Source organism: Chrysochloris asiatica, unplaced genomic scaffold (genome assembly GCF_000296735.1).
Source record: "Chrysochloris asiatica unplaced genomic scaffold, ChrAsi1.0 scaffold00101, whole genome shotgun sequence".
Lineage (NCBI taxonomy): Eukaryota > Metazoa > Chordata > Mammalia > Afrosoricida > Chrysochloridae > Chrysochloris > Chrysochloris asiatica.
Genome location: NW_006408619.1, coordinates 2,842,369 through 2,859,696, shown reverse-complemented (window position 1 = coordinate 2,859,696; position 17,328 = coordinate 2,842,369). Strand labels below are relative to the sequence as shown.

The following is a 17,328-nucleotide window of genomic DNA, read 5'->3' as shown; positions in this document are numbered from 1 at the left end:
CAGGCACAAGGCTAATCAGACTTGTCCACTATGTGACAGCAAAAGGGAAGTTGTAGTCTGAGGCTCACCCAGACACCCTGACCAGATTTGTTATGGTGGAGAAGCAGAAGATGGCTTTAAGTTGCTCTCATGGGTGATTAAGGAATCCTGTAAGGCAGTACTCACCATTGATGTTGAGAATACTTGCTGGGAAGATCTTAATTAGGCAAAGAAACTCATAGTCTACAAGGAAAATCCAACCCATACTTATGACAATACAGCATGATGCACATTATTGAATGGATTTGCATAACCTTGACTCATTTTCTCAAATACGTGTGTCAGTGACCTAGTATAGTGGAAACATGTTCAATACATTTTCAGATCTGTGGATTGGGAAACTGGTGAAATAAGAAGAAGGCGAAATCCCCATGGATCCCGATGCTCACTATTTGTCTTCTGTGTGTATCTTCTGAGTAAGCAGAGAAACCCCAGGGCTAGGAGAAGCACAGCCTCAGCAGGGGTCTACTTCCCTGACTCAAAGAGCAGGTCTCAGTGGAGTCAGAGGGAAATCAGGCTGAGATGTTTTCGTAAGCAATTCATACCAACAGAGATGTGCTAAAATAGGCATAGAGCTCGAATGCTTTAATGCCACCTCATGGATAACTCATTAGAGAATTAAACCAAAATCAAGAAATATAAATAAGAATCAAAGATTCTAGGTGCCTAGGTGCAGTTATAAAAAATACAAAACGTGATTTTTTCCCCCTCTAGATTCCGATAGTAGTAGCAAAAGTAAGTATTATCTTGAAGCAGATCAGTGGCTTTTAAACAATAGCCTGTGGACGGGCAGTGGACTGGATGGCAGTGGACTGGTAGTGGACTGGATGGCAGTGGACTGACTACTTAAGAATCACCTAGGGGAGGTATTGGGAGCTAGTTAAAATTATGGAGTCTCACTTTTGGAGATCCTGATTTAGAAGGGAGGGGTTGGATACCAGGGGTGTGCACACTTATTTAATGCCCCCAGGGGCTTCTGTTAGATCAGCTTTGTTTGGGGCCAATGACCTTTAACCTCTGGCAACTATCCGCCACTGGCCAGGAAAAGTGACTACTCAGTTAAATCAGCCAAAACAGATTTGTTTAAGTGTTCTGAGGTGGGAAGGTGGCTGAATTACACATACACGATATTTTCTCAGGGTTGCTTGTTGCCATACTCTCACCAGGATTGGATGGTGGTAACATGAGATCCTTCTAGAGTCCTCAAGAACTCTGCTAGGACATGGCTGGAGGTTCCTGTGTGGATTGAAGGCATCATGGAATATGTCTTAGTCTGGGTCCAATCCAAGGGTCCAAAGACTAAGAATAAAGGGCCAAATCCAGCTGCCCTGGTTTTAAGAGTAAAGTTTTATTGGGACGTAACCACTCCCATTCATTTCTAATTCTTTATGTCCACTTTCCTGATGCAATATCACAGTTGAGTCACAACAGAGGCCATATATGCTCCAAAGCTGAAAATATTTATGATTCAGACTTTTCTAGAAAGTGTGTTCACTTCTGGTCTAGAGTGTTGGACCGGATGATGTGGTTGTTGATGGGCTGAGGTTCCTCTTTTCATATTGACTCGATGATAAATGCAGTGTATGACTGGTACGAATCCACCTTTGTTCAGATGTTCCATCTCAGTGAGGCTTTCTGGACCATTTATTTAAAATTGTGACCTCTCATCTGGGTGCTCCTCAACCCCCACTCTCATTGATTTTCTCTGTAACCCTTATCACTAACTAACATACTACACATTCCATGCCTTTATTTTTAAATTATCTAGTCTCCGATAGAAGGCCTGATGTGACACTGTACGATAAGTACTGCACTGTAAGGCTAGTTTGAACTGCAAGGTTGGTGGTTCAAACTCACCAACTGCTCCTCAGAAACCCTACACAAGGTCAGTATGAGCTAGAAACAACTGAACAACAACAACATTCTCCAATAGTCCTTCTGTAGCTCTGTTGGATAAGCACTGGACTGCTAACCACAAGGCTAGCAGTTCAAACCCACCAGCCACTCCTTGAAAACTGTATACAGGGTTGCTATGAGTCAGAACCAACTTGACAACACACACATTTTCCAAATGGAATATAATTTCCTATAGGCAGAGGTTTCCATGTGTTTGTACTTTGCTGTCTCTTCCAGAATTAGAATGGTGCTTATCTTATAATACCCACCCCTCCATGGCATCAAGTTGATTCCAAATCACAGTGACCCAATAGGACACAGCAGAATTTCTCATAGGGTTTCCGAGGCTACGAATCTTCAAGTCAGCAGACTGCCTTGTCTTTCTTCTGTGAAGTGGCTGGTGAGTTCGAACCACCAACTGTTCAGTTAGCAGTCTAACGCTTTACCCACTGCACCACCAGGGACCCCTTACCTTATATAGTTGTTATTGTTAAGTGCTGTTGAGTCTGCTGTAACTCACAGCAACCCTGTATAGGGGTTCTGAGGAGCAGTTGGTGGGTTTGAACTACTGGCCCTGTGGTTCACAGTAGTATTTGTTGAAAAAATAAGTATTTATTCCATAAAGTATTTGTTAATAGAGGAGAATAGTAGACATATTTCATAAAATAACACCGTGTACTGAAAAAGGGAGATTACATAGTTCATGACTTCGAGCAACATAGAGGCTAATAGTTACAATGCAAGTGAGAGAAGAAAACTCTAATTTGTGAAAATTGTTTGACAGCACCAACATTATTATTTCTTTTCATCTCGTAGAGCAAAGTAATGAGAGAGGGAGTGCTCCCAGTGGGACTTCATTTCAACTTGATTCAGCAGCTGATTGTAGCTCTTTGTGTTAGGTCCGCCCTTCCCAGCACACATCGACCCAGGCAAAGCGGGTACCTGAGACGCTGCCTTTCCATGAAAGAAGGGATTTGTGCTCATCATTTTATTTACAGCCAAGGCTGCTCCAAGACGTCCATGATTTGTAGAAGTACTTTCTCATTATGAAAGTCATTCTGTAGAACATACTTCACAGGGTTAGTCCAGACATTAAACTAATGAGAGCTGAAGTCCTGAGACTTGCTACAAGACAGATGACCCTTGAAAACAATACACTGACTGGAATAGGCCAGTCACAAAAGGACAAATGACCCCATTCATCTGCCAGTGTGTTGTACTGTGGTGGGTAGAGCGTTGCTATGATGCTGGAAACTATGTCACTGGTGTTTCAAATACAAGCAGAGTCACCCATAATGGATGGGTTTTACTGGAGTTTCCAGACTAACACAGACTAGGAAGAACAGGCTGGTGATCTACTTCTGAAATGAGTCAATGAAAAAAAACCCTGCGGATCACAACAGAAACGTGTCTGATACAGTGACGGACCATGAAAAGATGGTGGTAATGCTATTGTAAAGTGCTGATGATTCAGTTCCAACTCATAAAAGGTTTCCAAAGAGTGACTGGTGGGTTTGAACTACTGACCTTGTGGTTAACAGTTCAATGATCGTCCTACAGTGCCACACAAGGACTTGTTATTGTTGTTGTTATGTGCTGTGGATTCGTTTCCGACTCATAGCTACCCTGTACAGGGTTTCCGAGGCTGTAAATCTTTACGGGAGCAGAAAGCCTCATCTTTCTCCCGTGGAACGGCTGGTAGTTTCAAACTGCTGACCTTTCGGTTCACAGCCCAATTCTTAACCACTACGCTACCAGAGCTCCTTACACAAGGGCTAGAGGGATGCTTTGTTCTCTTATACATATAAATGAGGTCTGCTGTACATCTACAAAGGAACTCTGCTAGCCTAGTGGTTACGAATCAGGCTGCTAACCTCAAGGTCGGCAGTTCAAAACTACCAGCCATTCTGTGGGAGAAAGATGAGGCTTTCTGCTTCCATAAAGATTTACAGCCTCAGAAACACTGTGCAGGGTTGCTATGAGTCGGAACCAACTCCACAATGTTAATAATAACAACAACATGAGTCAGAGCCAACTCAATAGCAAGTAGCTCAATATCCAGACTAGGCAGATGTAAGATAAGCATTGGACTAGAACCGCTGGTAGTTTCAAACTACTGGCCATGAGATTAGCAACCTGACTGATAACCACAATGCTACCAGAGCTCCTTCACAAGTCATATAAACAAAAATCATTTGTTCTAGCCCTGTCAAGATAACGGAAGTTCCAGCCATCACATTAGGGGTGGTAATGTGCCGTGGAGTCGGTTCTGACTCACAGCAACCCTGTACAGGGTTTCTGAGGTTGTAAATCTTTACAGGAGCAGAAAGCCTCATCTTTCTCCCACAGAACAGTTGGTAGTTTTGATCTGCCGATCCTGAGGTTAGCAACCTGATTCATAACCACTTTAGTAAATGTCTGGCCAAATATAACGGGCTAATTTTTAAGTTGATAGTGTTATATGACCAGCGGATGATGTTATAAATATCCAGATGGCCCTTGACAAAAAAAAAAGCTTACCCACCCCTGTCCTGTAGAATAAGCACTGGACTACTAACAACAGGGTTGGCAGTTCAAACCTATCAGCTACTCCATGGGAGAAAGATGAGGCTTTCTGTTCCTGTAAAAACTTATGGCCTCAGAAGCCCTATATGGGGTCATTATGGCTGGGGGGTTGGTTTTTTGGATTTTATTTTAAGGCAAGTAGTCATTACATGCATTTGCTATTTTTCCCCACATTCCTTTTGGAGGTCTGGGCATTTTTTGCAGCTTAGAACCAGTCCTTCTCTGGTTGTTAATAAAACATCAATCTTGTGGGGGTGTGGATGTGTGTGCAAATGATTCATGTGTTTGGCTGCTAACCAAAGAGTTAGAGGTTTGAGTCCTTAGAAGAAAGACCTGGTGATCTTTTTCTAAGCATTCAGGCATTTAACATCCTCTGGAGCACAATTCTACTCAGAGACCCGTAAGTTGAATTCAGCTCAATAGCAGGTGGTTTCTTGTGTTGGCAATCACTGTTTTTGACACACACCATTTTGTTTCTTCCCAATGCTTCCTGCATCCCTTTTGTCACACTTTTCCCCTGGAAATTCTCATGTAGCCCCTTGGCTAAGGACTTTTGTAGTGTGAACATGTTATCTTACTTAGAAGCAAACTGGCGGTGTGTTCCTTGTCTGTGTGTCTACAAGTGCTATCATTAGAAGAGTATGTCATCCCATTTGCAGTCCGTCTATTTTAGTATGTGTGAAGGTGTGCAAACTTGGTGAAGCTATTTTTTCCAGGATAACATTGTTAAAACGTCACATTTAAATAAGCACTCCTAATTTGTCACACACATCTTGTTATATTTCGCCTTTTATATCTGTGACGTGGAATTTTAGGATGAGTGAAAATGGGTGTTGGGTTTTCTAAAACACGGGATGTCTCTAATCTCTGACTTTCTCTCTCCTACCTCTTCCTTTCTCACAGGGCTTATTGTCTACCTAGGAATGATGGCAGGGGCCTTCATCCTGGGGGGCCTTGCTGATAAATTGGGCCGGAAGAGGGCCCTCAGCATGTCCCTGGCCATCAACGCCTCTTTTGCCTCTCTGTCTTCCTTTGTGCAAGGATATGGAGCTTTTGTCTTTTGCCGACTCATCTCTGGAATAGGGTAGGTGGTCAGTTAACTTGCCTGGGTCCTCTTAGTCAAGTGGCCCACCTATTCCCAAGGTGTAACTCTGAGGGGAACCTCCAGAAACCTTGGACCAAGTTGTTGACAACTTTCAAAATCCAGAGACGATGACGTAGAGAGATGGAGCAGCTAGGGACTTTAGACACAGAGAGGGAGAGGGGCTGTGTGCTGACAACCAGGAGGCAGGCTTGTAGGGTATATTGTAGGGCAGACTTGGTTGTTTGATGATGCATGGAGGGGATTGTAACCATGGCAATGAAACGATATGCGATAGGATGAATGTAAAGCTAATGTTCTCCCATGTAAATTATCACATAATTCACAATAAAACATTAAAAAGCAACAACAACATTAAAGTTAAACCTTAGGAAGGAGTTAGTTTGGAACGTCAGTGTATCTGACCAACATAAAAGAATACTTTTCCCCACATGGAGTAAGGAACTTCCTGACTGGTTCATCTTTGCTCAGAAATCTGAGTTTACTAGAGAGGGATGATTCATTATTGAAGGCTTGTGCTTAACACCCCTTAAATTCATTGGGTCATTCCGCCAGGGAACTTTAATGCTGTATGGGGCAACTGTATTTCTACTATGACCATTTTCAGGTCTGGATTGATTCTTTCTTTCTGGCATTTCTCTTTGCAGTATCGGAGGCGCCCTGCCCATTGTTTTTGCCTATTTTTCTGAGTTCTTGTCTCGGGAGAAGAGAGGAGAACACCTCAGTTGGCTGGGCATCTTTTGGATGACGGGGGGCATCTATGCATCTGCAATGGCCTGGAGCATTATTCCACACTACGGTGAGTGGGATGTCCAAAAGTAGCCCAGGGACCCTTGTTCTATGGCCTGGAGCATTATTCCATACTACGGTGAGCGGGAGGTCCAGAGGCAGCCCAGGGATCATTGTTTCTATGTCCTGGAGCATTACTCCACACTACGGTGAGTGGGATGTCCAAAAGTATCCCAGGGACCCTTGTTCTATGGCCTGGAGCATTACTCCACACTACGGTGAGTGGGAGGTCCAGAGGCAGCCCAGGGACCCTTGTTTTGATGGCACCTGCCTTCACACAAACTTTCCTGGTTTCAGCCTTCTTCTCATATGTTCAGACAGGACCTGTGGTGACCTTGAGCTTTCTAAAGAATTACTAATGCAGTGGATGTATCATTCATTTCAATACAGGAAGTCTTTTTGGACCTTCCGTCCCTTTCCTCCTCTTTCCCACCTTCTATAGCCCTGGTGGCACAAGTGGTTAAGTGCTCAGTTACTAACCAACGGGTAGCAGTTTGAACTGACCAGCTGCTCTGAGGGAGAAAGATGTGACAGTTGGCTTCCTAGAGATGGACAGTCTGGGAAACCTTTGAGGCAGTTATACTCTGTTTTATAGGATTGCTGTAAGTTGGCACCCAGTGGAAAATGCTTTTTTTGTTGTTGTAAATATAGCCCTGGTAATGCAATGGTTAAGCACTCTGTTGCTAACTCGAGGTTCAAGCCCACCCAGCAGTTCCTCGGGAGAAAGACCCTGACAATCTGAGTCAATGAAGAATGGTGGTGATTCTGTGCTGTGTAGTCGGTTCTGACTCACAGCTACCCTGTACGGGGTTTCTGAGACTGTCATCTTTATGGGAGCAGAGAGCCTCATCTTTCTCCTGCGGAACTGCTTGTAGTTTCGAACTGCTGACTTTGAGTGACAAAACCTTATGGGGCACTTCTACTCTTGTCACATGGGGTCCCTATGAGTCAAAACATATTACTATGACATTTGATAGTACCCAACAACATCAGTCTTCCCATTCTTTCTTCTTTTTGTCCTTTCATTTGAAAGGGTTACACCCCTCATCTTCTCTAGCCCATCTTTCCTCCAGCAGACTAGGCTTTAGTAGCCCCAGTTAAAGATGATGTAACAGAAACCAAATGCAGTTGGTGACTAGTCACTGAACTAGTGTATGGTGGGGAGGGATTAGAATCCCAGAGGGTGCGGCACACTGTCCACTTTGGTACTTGCCCCCGTCACTCTCGTTGGGCTGAAGAAGTGTGACAGGCAAGTGACCCTTATAGACAAGCTTAGGGTTTCAGGAAGGACAATGTGATAGCCCTGGATGACTGAAGACACAGCATTTACTGGGTAGACACCTCGCAATATTCAAGTTCACGGTTGGTTTTGTCAAGAGTCAAGTAGGAAAAGGCAAGAGTTTTGAACTTGATCATGGCTTCTGAGTATGTTGTTGTTGTTAAATGCTGTTGAGTCAGTTCTGGCACCATAGTAACTCTCTATAGGGTTTCCCAAGGAGTGACTGATGGATTTGAACCACTTACCTTGTGGTTAGGAGTCCAGTGGTTATCGTGAAGTGCCACAACAGTAGATAGTATTGGTGTGCTTCAAAATCGTTTTGTGTGGGAACTGAGAACCCAGTTAACCAGCAATTCTGAGTCTAGACCTTGGCATCACTTGGAATCCCACAGTCACAGAGCATCCAACCCAACAGGAAGGAGCAGACAACCCCACACCTGAAGCTAATCAGGAGGGATCTCTAGTAGCCCAAATGGTTAACCTGTGTGGCTGCTAGCCAAAATGTTGGAGGTCTGAGTTTGCTCAGTGGCATCTCAAACGTAAGTTCTGGCAATCTTCTGCAAAACCAGTCACTGAAATCCCCGTGGAGCACCGTTCTACTCTGACACACATGGGGCCACCATGATTGGGAGTTGATTTGACAGCAACTCTTTGGAAGTGGAAGCTAACCAACATTTCTCTGCCAGTTCACTTCTTCCTTGATGTCCTTATTCTAAAATCTACCTGCTCTGGTGAATGCTTACAGTTAATAGAGACTCCAAGCATAGTTTCTTTATTTCTTTTAAATTAAAACATTTTAACTTGTTATTGTGAATTGAGCGAAGATTGACAGAGCAGATCATCAGTCCCACACTCGACAGATCACACACTTCATGTCACTACAATGATTGCAGTTCCTTCAGTGTACCATCAGGTCACAGTATTCACCTCTATACCCCTGCATTCCACATTATGTCTTCCACTACCTTCAACCCCCTCTTTTGTATTTTGCTTTCCCCTTCACCCAAGTTAAATTGTGTCGACTGTCTATGCATAGCTTTTTAAGAAGCTTTAGTTTAAACAATTCCTACTGCATTCGTTTAAGGTCAATGCCTTACCCTGATGAACTAATAAGCTCTGAACTCTCAGTGGCTTTAACACAGGAGGAGTTACTTCCACATGGAAGGTTCAGACAGTGTTTCAGATCTGCAGGTGACTCTGTTTCAGCAGTAATTCAGGTACTCAGATGCCTCCTACCATGTGATTCTGCCGTCTGAAACCTGTGCCTAGCAAGGTCTCTGGTGTGTGGAAGTAGCACATTCAAGTGGTGAGGATTTTTGTTTTCTTGACATTGAGATGTAATCCATACCGAAGGCTGTACTCTTTGATCTTCATCAGTAAATATTTTAAGTCCTCTTCACTTTCAGCAAGGTTGTATCATCTGCATATCACAGGTTGTTAATGAGTCTTCCTCCAATCTTGACGCCACGTTTTTCTTCATAAAACCCAGCTTCTCAGATTATTTGCTCAGCATACAGGTTGAATGAATATGGTGAAAGAATACAACCTTGTCGCACACCTTTCCCAATTTTAAACCATTCAGTGTTCCCATGTTCTGTTTAAACAATTGCCCCTTGGTCCAGGTACAGATTCCTCACGAGCACAATTAAGTGTTTTGGAATACTCATACTTCGCAGTGTTGTCCATAGCTTGTCATGACCCACACAATCAAAAACCTTCGCATAATCAATAAAGCACAGGTAAACATATTTCTGATATTCTCTGCTGTCAGCCAAGATCCATTGGACATCAGCAATGATATCCCTCATTCCATGGCCTCTTCTGAATCTGGTTTGAGCCTCTGGAAGTTCTCTGTCATTGTATGCTTGCAGCCGTTTCTATATTACTTTTAGTAAAACTTTACTCACATGGGATATCAAAGATATTGTCCGATGATTTCCGCATTCCATTGGATCACCTCTCTTTGGAATGGGCACAAATATGGATCTCTTCCAATCAGTCGACCAGATAGCTGTCTTCCAAATTTCTTGGAAGAGATGAGTGCCTCCTGTGCCTCCTCACTTTCTTGAAAGATTTCAATTTGATTCCATCAGTTCCTGGAGCCTTGTTTTTTACCAATTTCTTCTATGCACCTTGGACTTCTTCCTTCCATATTATTGGCTCTTGATCATATGCTACCTCTTGAAATGGTTGAACATTAACCATTTCCTTTTGGTACCGTGACTCTGTGTATTCCTTCCATCTTCTCTTGATGCTTTCTGAATCATTCAATAATTTGCCCAGAGAATCTTTCAATAATGAAAGTCGAGGCTTGAAATTTTTCTTCAGTTCCCCCAGCTTGAGAAATGCTGAGCGTGTTCTTCCTTTTTGGTTTTCTGATTCCAGATCTTTGCACATTTTATTGTAATATTTGGCTTTATCTTCTCGAGCTGATCTCTGAAATTTTCTGTTCAGCTCTTGGACCTCCTCATTTCTTCCATTTGCTTTAGCATCTTTACGCTGGAAAGCAAGTTTCAGTGTCTCTTCTGATATCCATTTTGACCTTTTCCTTCTTTCTTGCCTTCTCAATGACTTCAAGTGGCAGGCCTCAAATAATAAAAAGAGAATTTTATTTTAAAATGTCATCTTAAACTGCAAGGCAGTCGATTAGACATCAAAATTAAACATGCTGAAAGAGAAGCTATGTTGTCAATATGCTCACTTCATTCCCTAAACGTCTCAAAGCTACCCTGTTTTAGTTTTAAAGTTTTTATTTATTTATTTATTTTTTTACTTTTTATAAACAAGAGAAAGTGGACAGATAATTGTTGGTAAATGCTACTTGCCCATATCCACATAGACATACAGTGTAATCTCTGAGGCCAGCATACATAGAAAGAAGGAACAAACCTGGAATTCTATGGCCTACTCCTCAGGGACTGAGCCCTCACTAGCACCCCTCAGAGTAAAGAGAGCAGGTTGTTTTTTGTCCCCCATAGAGCACAGAGGTGTGTTGATTCCAGAGTTTCTGTTGAGATGAAAGAGATAAAAATGAAGTTGGCACAGATAGGGATATTCTTTTCCTACTGTATTCTGCTGAAATAAGTTGAGAGTCACGATGTGAAGGAGAGAAAAGAAACCTCTAGAACAGGGTGAAAGGGGACAAGAGGGACACAAAATAAAACAGAACAAAAAAAGACTGGCACTTGTACCCAGGGACTAAAGACAATTTAAACCAGAAGGTTGTGATCCACCAGTGTATGCTTAGTCATTTTCTCCTTCAGTCTCTCTTCTTTCCTTGTCCTCATCATGGCCCGCTTTGTCTTCCCCTTCTTCATAATCATCATCATCTCTTCTTCTTCCCTTTCTTCATCATCCATATCAGGAATCAAATAGAGCTGGAATGGATATGGCAAAATACCGTCTTCGGTGGCCTCTCCTAGCTCCTTTGCACCTGCATTAGAATGGTCATTAAACTAGGTAAAGATACACTCTGGTCCTCATACTACCTCCTACTGGCTTTAGTCTGCGTTTGACTTGGATGATTCCTCAAGTCCTTTCCAGATTTCCCTTCTATTCCAGTGGGTTTTCAGGATGGATCACTACTCTCATTCAGATGAAATTCTTTGGACAAAACTTTATTTTCAAACTAAGGATTTTCATTCAGATAAAAATTTCTTCTCTAACCTAGTTTACTATATTTTAATTATGTCATGTTCACTCTGGTCACATGATTCAGTGCCTCTTCATTCCTCCTTCCCAACCAATTCCGACACTTTGGGATAGTTGACAAATGTTTTTAACCCCGAATTTGGGATTTTTGGTGATTGATTCTGACTTCTTTTGAAAGAATGGTTGGTGGAATTTATTGTATTTCTATTCTATTATCAAAATCTCCTCATTGGCTTGTTCATTAAGTCTGTCTGTTTCATTTTGCACTTCATCAATATGTTCAATTGCTTTTTGCTGTTCCTTCTCTCCCTTTGCAAATTCAGACAAGCCGTGTGGGTCTCTACACTTGAGGAGGAGTGAAGACTGGTGTTTTGAGGCCATGTTGCAAGTGAAGTCTAAGAAGTAAACAAAAGAGGAGATGCTTGCCTAAAAAACTTCTCTATTGCTCATTTTAGTGACAAATATCTATTTTCCGTCTCTAAGTTTCTGAGTTACTTCGGTTACAGCTTTTTCAGGTTCTACTCTGTGCTGTATTTTAAGGAGTCCTGGTGTGGTGCTGTAGGATAAGCACTGGGCTTCTAGATGGTGGTTCAAACCAACCAGTTGCTCCTTGGAAACTCTATAAGGGTGGCCATGAGTTGAAATCAATGGCACTTAGCAAAAACAATTGTATTTTAAAATAGCACCCTCTCATATGATCAGGCTAAATAAAACTTGAAGGAAACCCACCCTAGAAATACAGTAGACTAAAATCACAGTATAACTAGGGTGGTTATTTAAACCTCCTTTTACCGGGGTCAGCTGTCTTCTTCATAACCAATCAGATAGCTGATGCTGTTTTTCAATATGCCTAGACATGAATTCTCTAAAACTCTATCCACTAATCAGGGACAAATGTATGGTTTGCACAACCCAATGAACTGCTTTTTAAAAAAAATTTTTTTAGCCACACTCTTAACTGTAGAATTTATTTGAACCAACTTTTAGAAAAGACAAATGCATCCTTTTTCAACATCTCCTTGCTTTTCAATACACTTTGTCCATATGTCAACAAGCTTTTGTATTTCCTTATCAAAAAAATATTCTAGGCTGAGCTGTGAGCCACAAATGCACCGCTGTCTTCACTTCATCATAGGTGAAACTTCATCTTCGAAGGGCTGTTTTCAGGAGACCAAACACGTCTGATGGAGCAGGATCAAGACTATTGGGAGGATGCTTTAACACCTTAACATGAAGTGTATGCAGAGTGTCAGTAATGTGGGCAGATGTGTGTGGACATGCATTGTCATGCTAGATCACAATGCCCTTTGATAGCAGTCCTTTGCATTTAATTCAAAATTTAGGTTTCTGATCCTCTTTGAGCATCTCACTGTAATGAGCACTGTTGATTGTTAAACCTTATTCCTGATAGTGTCCTAATACTAGCCCTTGACATCAATTTTCCAGCTGATGGTTGACTTTTGAACTGTTTCTTGGTCGGCAATTGAGGATGTTTCCATTCCATACTCCGTCAGTTACTCTCAAGCTCAAAGTGATGAATCCATGTCTCATCACCAGTAACATTTTTTTAAAAGAACCTTTTACCTTCCTTAGAGTATCGATCCAAATTTTGTTTGCAGCTGTCCAAAGGCTGCTATTTACGCTCTTCCATGTGTTGGTTTGGTACCCATTCTGCACAAAATTTCCAATGAACTGCTTTTGCAGGAATGAAGAGATGGTAGGTTTTAGCACACCAGGAATTTGGTAACTGACTCATTAAGAAAGAAGATGACAAAACTCAGGATGTTTTCCTGGGAACTCCTGGAGACATCCCAGAAGAAATGGTTACATTATAGATGATTAATTCCCAGTGTAGTCAGCACCACCGGCTGTTTGTTGAAATCCTGATGGAGAAAAATAGGACAGGCTGAAAGATCAGAGGACAGAATAATCCCTTCTTCAAAATTAATATTGCTCCAAATATTTAATTTATTTAAAGCCCCAACGATCTGCCTAGTGAATACGGTGAGTGCAGACGATTGGATCCACTGTAAAAGGCATAAAGCATGAGGGAATCATGGCTTTCAGAGCATTTGCACATATTATCATTTAAAAACTGCTCAGACAGAATTGAACACTTTGCAAATGCACTTGCTTCTGCCATTCTTCTTTGGTTTTCCGTACAAGCTGACTGCTATGCGTTTTTTTTTTTTTTTTGTTTTTTTTTTAATTGTCAAAGATTTTTTATTTTACTTGGATCTACAACCAATACCCATGGAAGCAACATTAAAGAATGCAAATCACGTATTGTATTAGGCAGATCTGCTGCACAAGACCTCTCTAAAGTATTCAAGCACAAATATATGACTTTGAGAACTAAATTGTGCCTAACCCAAGCCATGGTATTTTCAATAATCTCATAAGCACATGAAAGTTGGACAGTGACTAAGGAAGACCATAGAAGAACTGATGCATTTGAGCTATGGCATTGCAGAAGAATACTGAAAGTCCCATGGATTGCCAGAGGAACAAACAAATCTGTGTTGGAAGAAGTACAGCCAGAACGTTCCTTAGAAGCCAGGATGGTGAAACTTTGTGTCTCATAATTTTGACATGTTATCAGGAGGGATCAGTTCCTGGGGAAAGAAATAAATGCATGGTAATGTCAGGGGTCAGCATAAAAGAAGAAGCCCCCTCAAGGAGATGGATTGGCATAGTGGTAATAGCAGTGGGTTCCACCTAACAGACTGCTGCGCAGTTTTTGTCAACTTTATTTCTAATTACCCCAGAAAAAATTTGGGCACATATTGGGAGAATATATAAACATTATTACAGTTTTGTGTGGAGTCCTGGTGTGGTGTGGTAGGATCAACACTGGACCTTAATGTTAGTTTGAACCACAAGGTTGAACCATAAGGTAGTTTGAACCATAAAGTAGGTGGTTCAAAACTCACCATCTGCTTCTCAGAAACCGTGTACAGCACTTAACAACAATAAAGTTTTATGTTGCTTTTTTCCAGTGTCAGGAAAGGCTTTTATATTAAAATGAAAAGAAAAGCCTTATGAGATGAGAAAGAAAAGAAACCACATTGTGCATAACAGTGATGGTGACTCTGATTGTGTGCTAGATGAAATGTCTGTTCTGTTGCTGGGGCCAAATGCATCAAAGTGGTCAGAATCCTGCTGCGATTTCCCTTCTGCTTGATCCTGGCTCCTGGTGTGGTGCTGCAAGTTCAGCTCTGGACTGCTAAGTACAAGGTCAGCAGTTCAAACCCAACTGGAACGGACTTCATAGCACTTAATTACAACAACAGCCCTTTAATCAAGGAGCCCTCGTAGTGCAGTGCTTTTGAGTTCACCAACTTTCTCCTCTGGTAGAGATTTACAGCCTTGGAAACCCTATGTTGTTGTTGAGTGCTGTCGAGTTGGTTTGGACTCATAGGGACTCTGTATAGGGTTTCTCAGCAGCGGCTGGTGGGTTTGAAATGCCGACGCAGTTCAAACCAACCTTTAGGTTCAGTGCTTATCCTACAGAGCTACACTCGGACTCCTGGAAAACCCTCTACAGGATAGCTATGAGTTGGAACAGACTCAACACACGTAGTAGCAGCAACAGCCCTTTAATCAGCTACAGAGACAGCAGATATCAGTTAAAAGTTCATTGCAGATGGAACAAATTGAACCACAGACAGTATTATAGATTGAGTTGTGTCCCTCCAAGGAGTCCCGGTATGGTGCTGCAGGATAATGCACTGGATCAAAGGTTGGTTTGAATCACAAGGTAGGTGGTTCGAACTCCCCAGTCGCTCCTCAGAAACCCTATATCGGAACCAACTTGAAAGCACTTTACAGTAACAACCCAATATGTATTGAGGTTCTGGAGCCTGCACTCATGAATGTGATCATGTTTGGTAACAGGGGGTTCCTTTTGTTACGTTAATGGGGCCATACCTGAGTAGGATGGATCTAAAATCTCATGTCTTCTAACTTATAAAAGAAACACAGAGACACACAGGAGAAGACACTGTATGATGACAGACACACAGCAAATGTGTCTGCAAGCCCAGGAACTCCAAATTACAAAGAAGGACCACCCCCTAGAGCCATGCACTGAATGTGGATGTCTAGAGCCCTGACTACCACCCCTCTGTCAGTTTGTCATACTGGGTGGTCACTTGCATGTTGCTATAGTGCTGAAAACTAGCTATGCCATGGGTATTTCAAATACCATCAGGGTGACCTATGGTGGACAGGTTTCAGCAGAGCTTCCAGGTTAACAAAGATTAAGAAGAAAGGCCTGTTGATCTACCTTTGGAAAATTGTTGTTGTTGTTATGTGCCATGGAGTCGGTTCCGACTCATAGTGACCCTGTGCAGTGTTTCCAAGGCTGTAAATCTTTACGGGAGCAGAAACCCTCATCTTTCTCCCATGGAACAGCTGGTAGTTTCGAACTGCTGACCTTGAGGTTCGCAGCCCAATTCGTAACCACTATGCTACCTGAGCTTCTTTAATACATATGGGGTTATTGTTGTTAAGTGCTTTCAAATTTAGCCAGTGAAAATCCTATGGATCCCAACAGAATACTGGCAGTGCAGTGTATGTGCTAGAAGATAAGTCCCCACTTCGGAAGTCACTCAAGATTCACAGTGGTAGTAACAAGGGTTTTGAGCAAAGCAGGGACTGTGAAGGGGGTGTAGAACTGGTCAGCATTTTGTTCTGCTATCTTGAATTGAAACCAACTTAATGGTACCTAATTGTTGTTAGGTGCCATCGAGTCCATACTGACTCATAGTGACCCTATGCACAACAGAACGAAACACTGCCCGATCCTGGGTCAACCTCAAAATTGTTGCCACACTTGAGCCCATTGATGCTGCCACTCTGCCAATCCATCTTGGGAGTCTTCCTCTTTTTCTCTGACCCTCCACCTTACCAAACATGATATCCTTCTCCAGAAATTGGTCCCTCCTGACAATATGTCCGAAGTATGAGAGACGAAGTTTGGCCATCCTGGCCTCCAAGGAGCACTCTGGCTGCACTTCTTCCAACACAGATCTGTTGGTTCTTTTGGCAGCCCATGGTGATTTCAGTATTCTCCTCCAACACGTAACTCAAAAGCATCAATTCTTTTAAGGTCTTCCTTATTCACTGACCAGCTTTCGCATACATATGAGGTTATTGAAAATACTATGGCTTGGGTCAGGTGCACCTTAGTCCTCAAGCTGACATCTTTGCTCTTCAAAGATATCTTCAAAAAAGGTCTTGTGCAGCAGATTTACCTAATGCAATATGTAATGCAATATGTCATTTGATTTCTTGACTGCTGCTTCCATGAGTGTTGATAGTTGATCCAAGAAGAATGAAGTCCTTGACAACGTCAATCTTTTCTCCGTTGATAAGAATGTTGTTTGTTAGTCCAGTGGTGAGGAGTTTTGTACCTAATAGCATCCTGAAAATTTGTTCTTTTTTTTTTTTTTTAAAAAAAGGTTTTTATTGTGGATTGAGTGAAAGTTTACAGGGCAGATCATCAGTTTTACATTCAACAATTCATACTCCTTGTTTCATTACAATGATTATAATCTCCTCCATGTACCATCAGTTAACAGTATTTCTCTCTATCTACTTTAGCTTTTTTAAAAAACAACAACCACTCAGGCATATATAATAATTTACATCTCCAAAGGGCACATTCTACAAGTCTGCCTTCTCGCCACCTACTCTTAGTCCCTTTCTTCCCATAAATCTAGAGTCCTCAGCCGCTCCCGCTCTCCATGACCCCATCTCTGCCTCCATCTCTGGTGTCGCTACTTCTCTGGTTAAGGCCTCACATTCTGCTTGTGTGCTTCTCCCTTGATGGCCCTAGGGTTCTCTGTTTCTGGACTGTAAGATTAACCACTCCCCTGTTTTTGTTACAAAACTTCTACCTCTACAATTGTGACAGTCACAGTTAGTCATGATAACAGTTATTCACTATTGAATCATGAAAATCTTATCCCTATCTCTTTTCACCAGACACATCTAGACAAGA

General features: G+C 42.1%; 1 protein-coding gene across 1 annotated transcript in view; it reads left to right on the top strand.

Moving 5' to 3' along the window:
* Positions 1–17,328, top strand: part of SV2B (synaptic vesicle glycoprotein 2B) — a 113,531-nt gene that overhangs the window by 28,855 nt on the left and 67,348 nt on the right. Inside the window, exons 2-3 of the mRNA XM_006867114.1 lie at positions 5,404–5,584; positions 6,250–6,401. Coding sequence (XP_006867176.1) covers positions 5,404–5,584; positions 6,250–6,401 — 333 coding nt within the window. The remainder of the gene's footprint in view (positions 1–5,403; positions 5,585–6,249; positions 6,402–17,328) is intronic.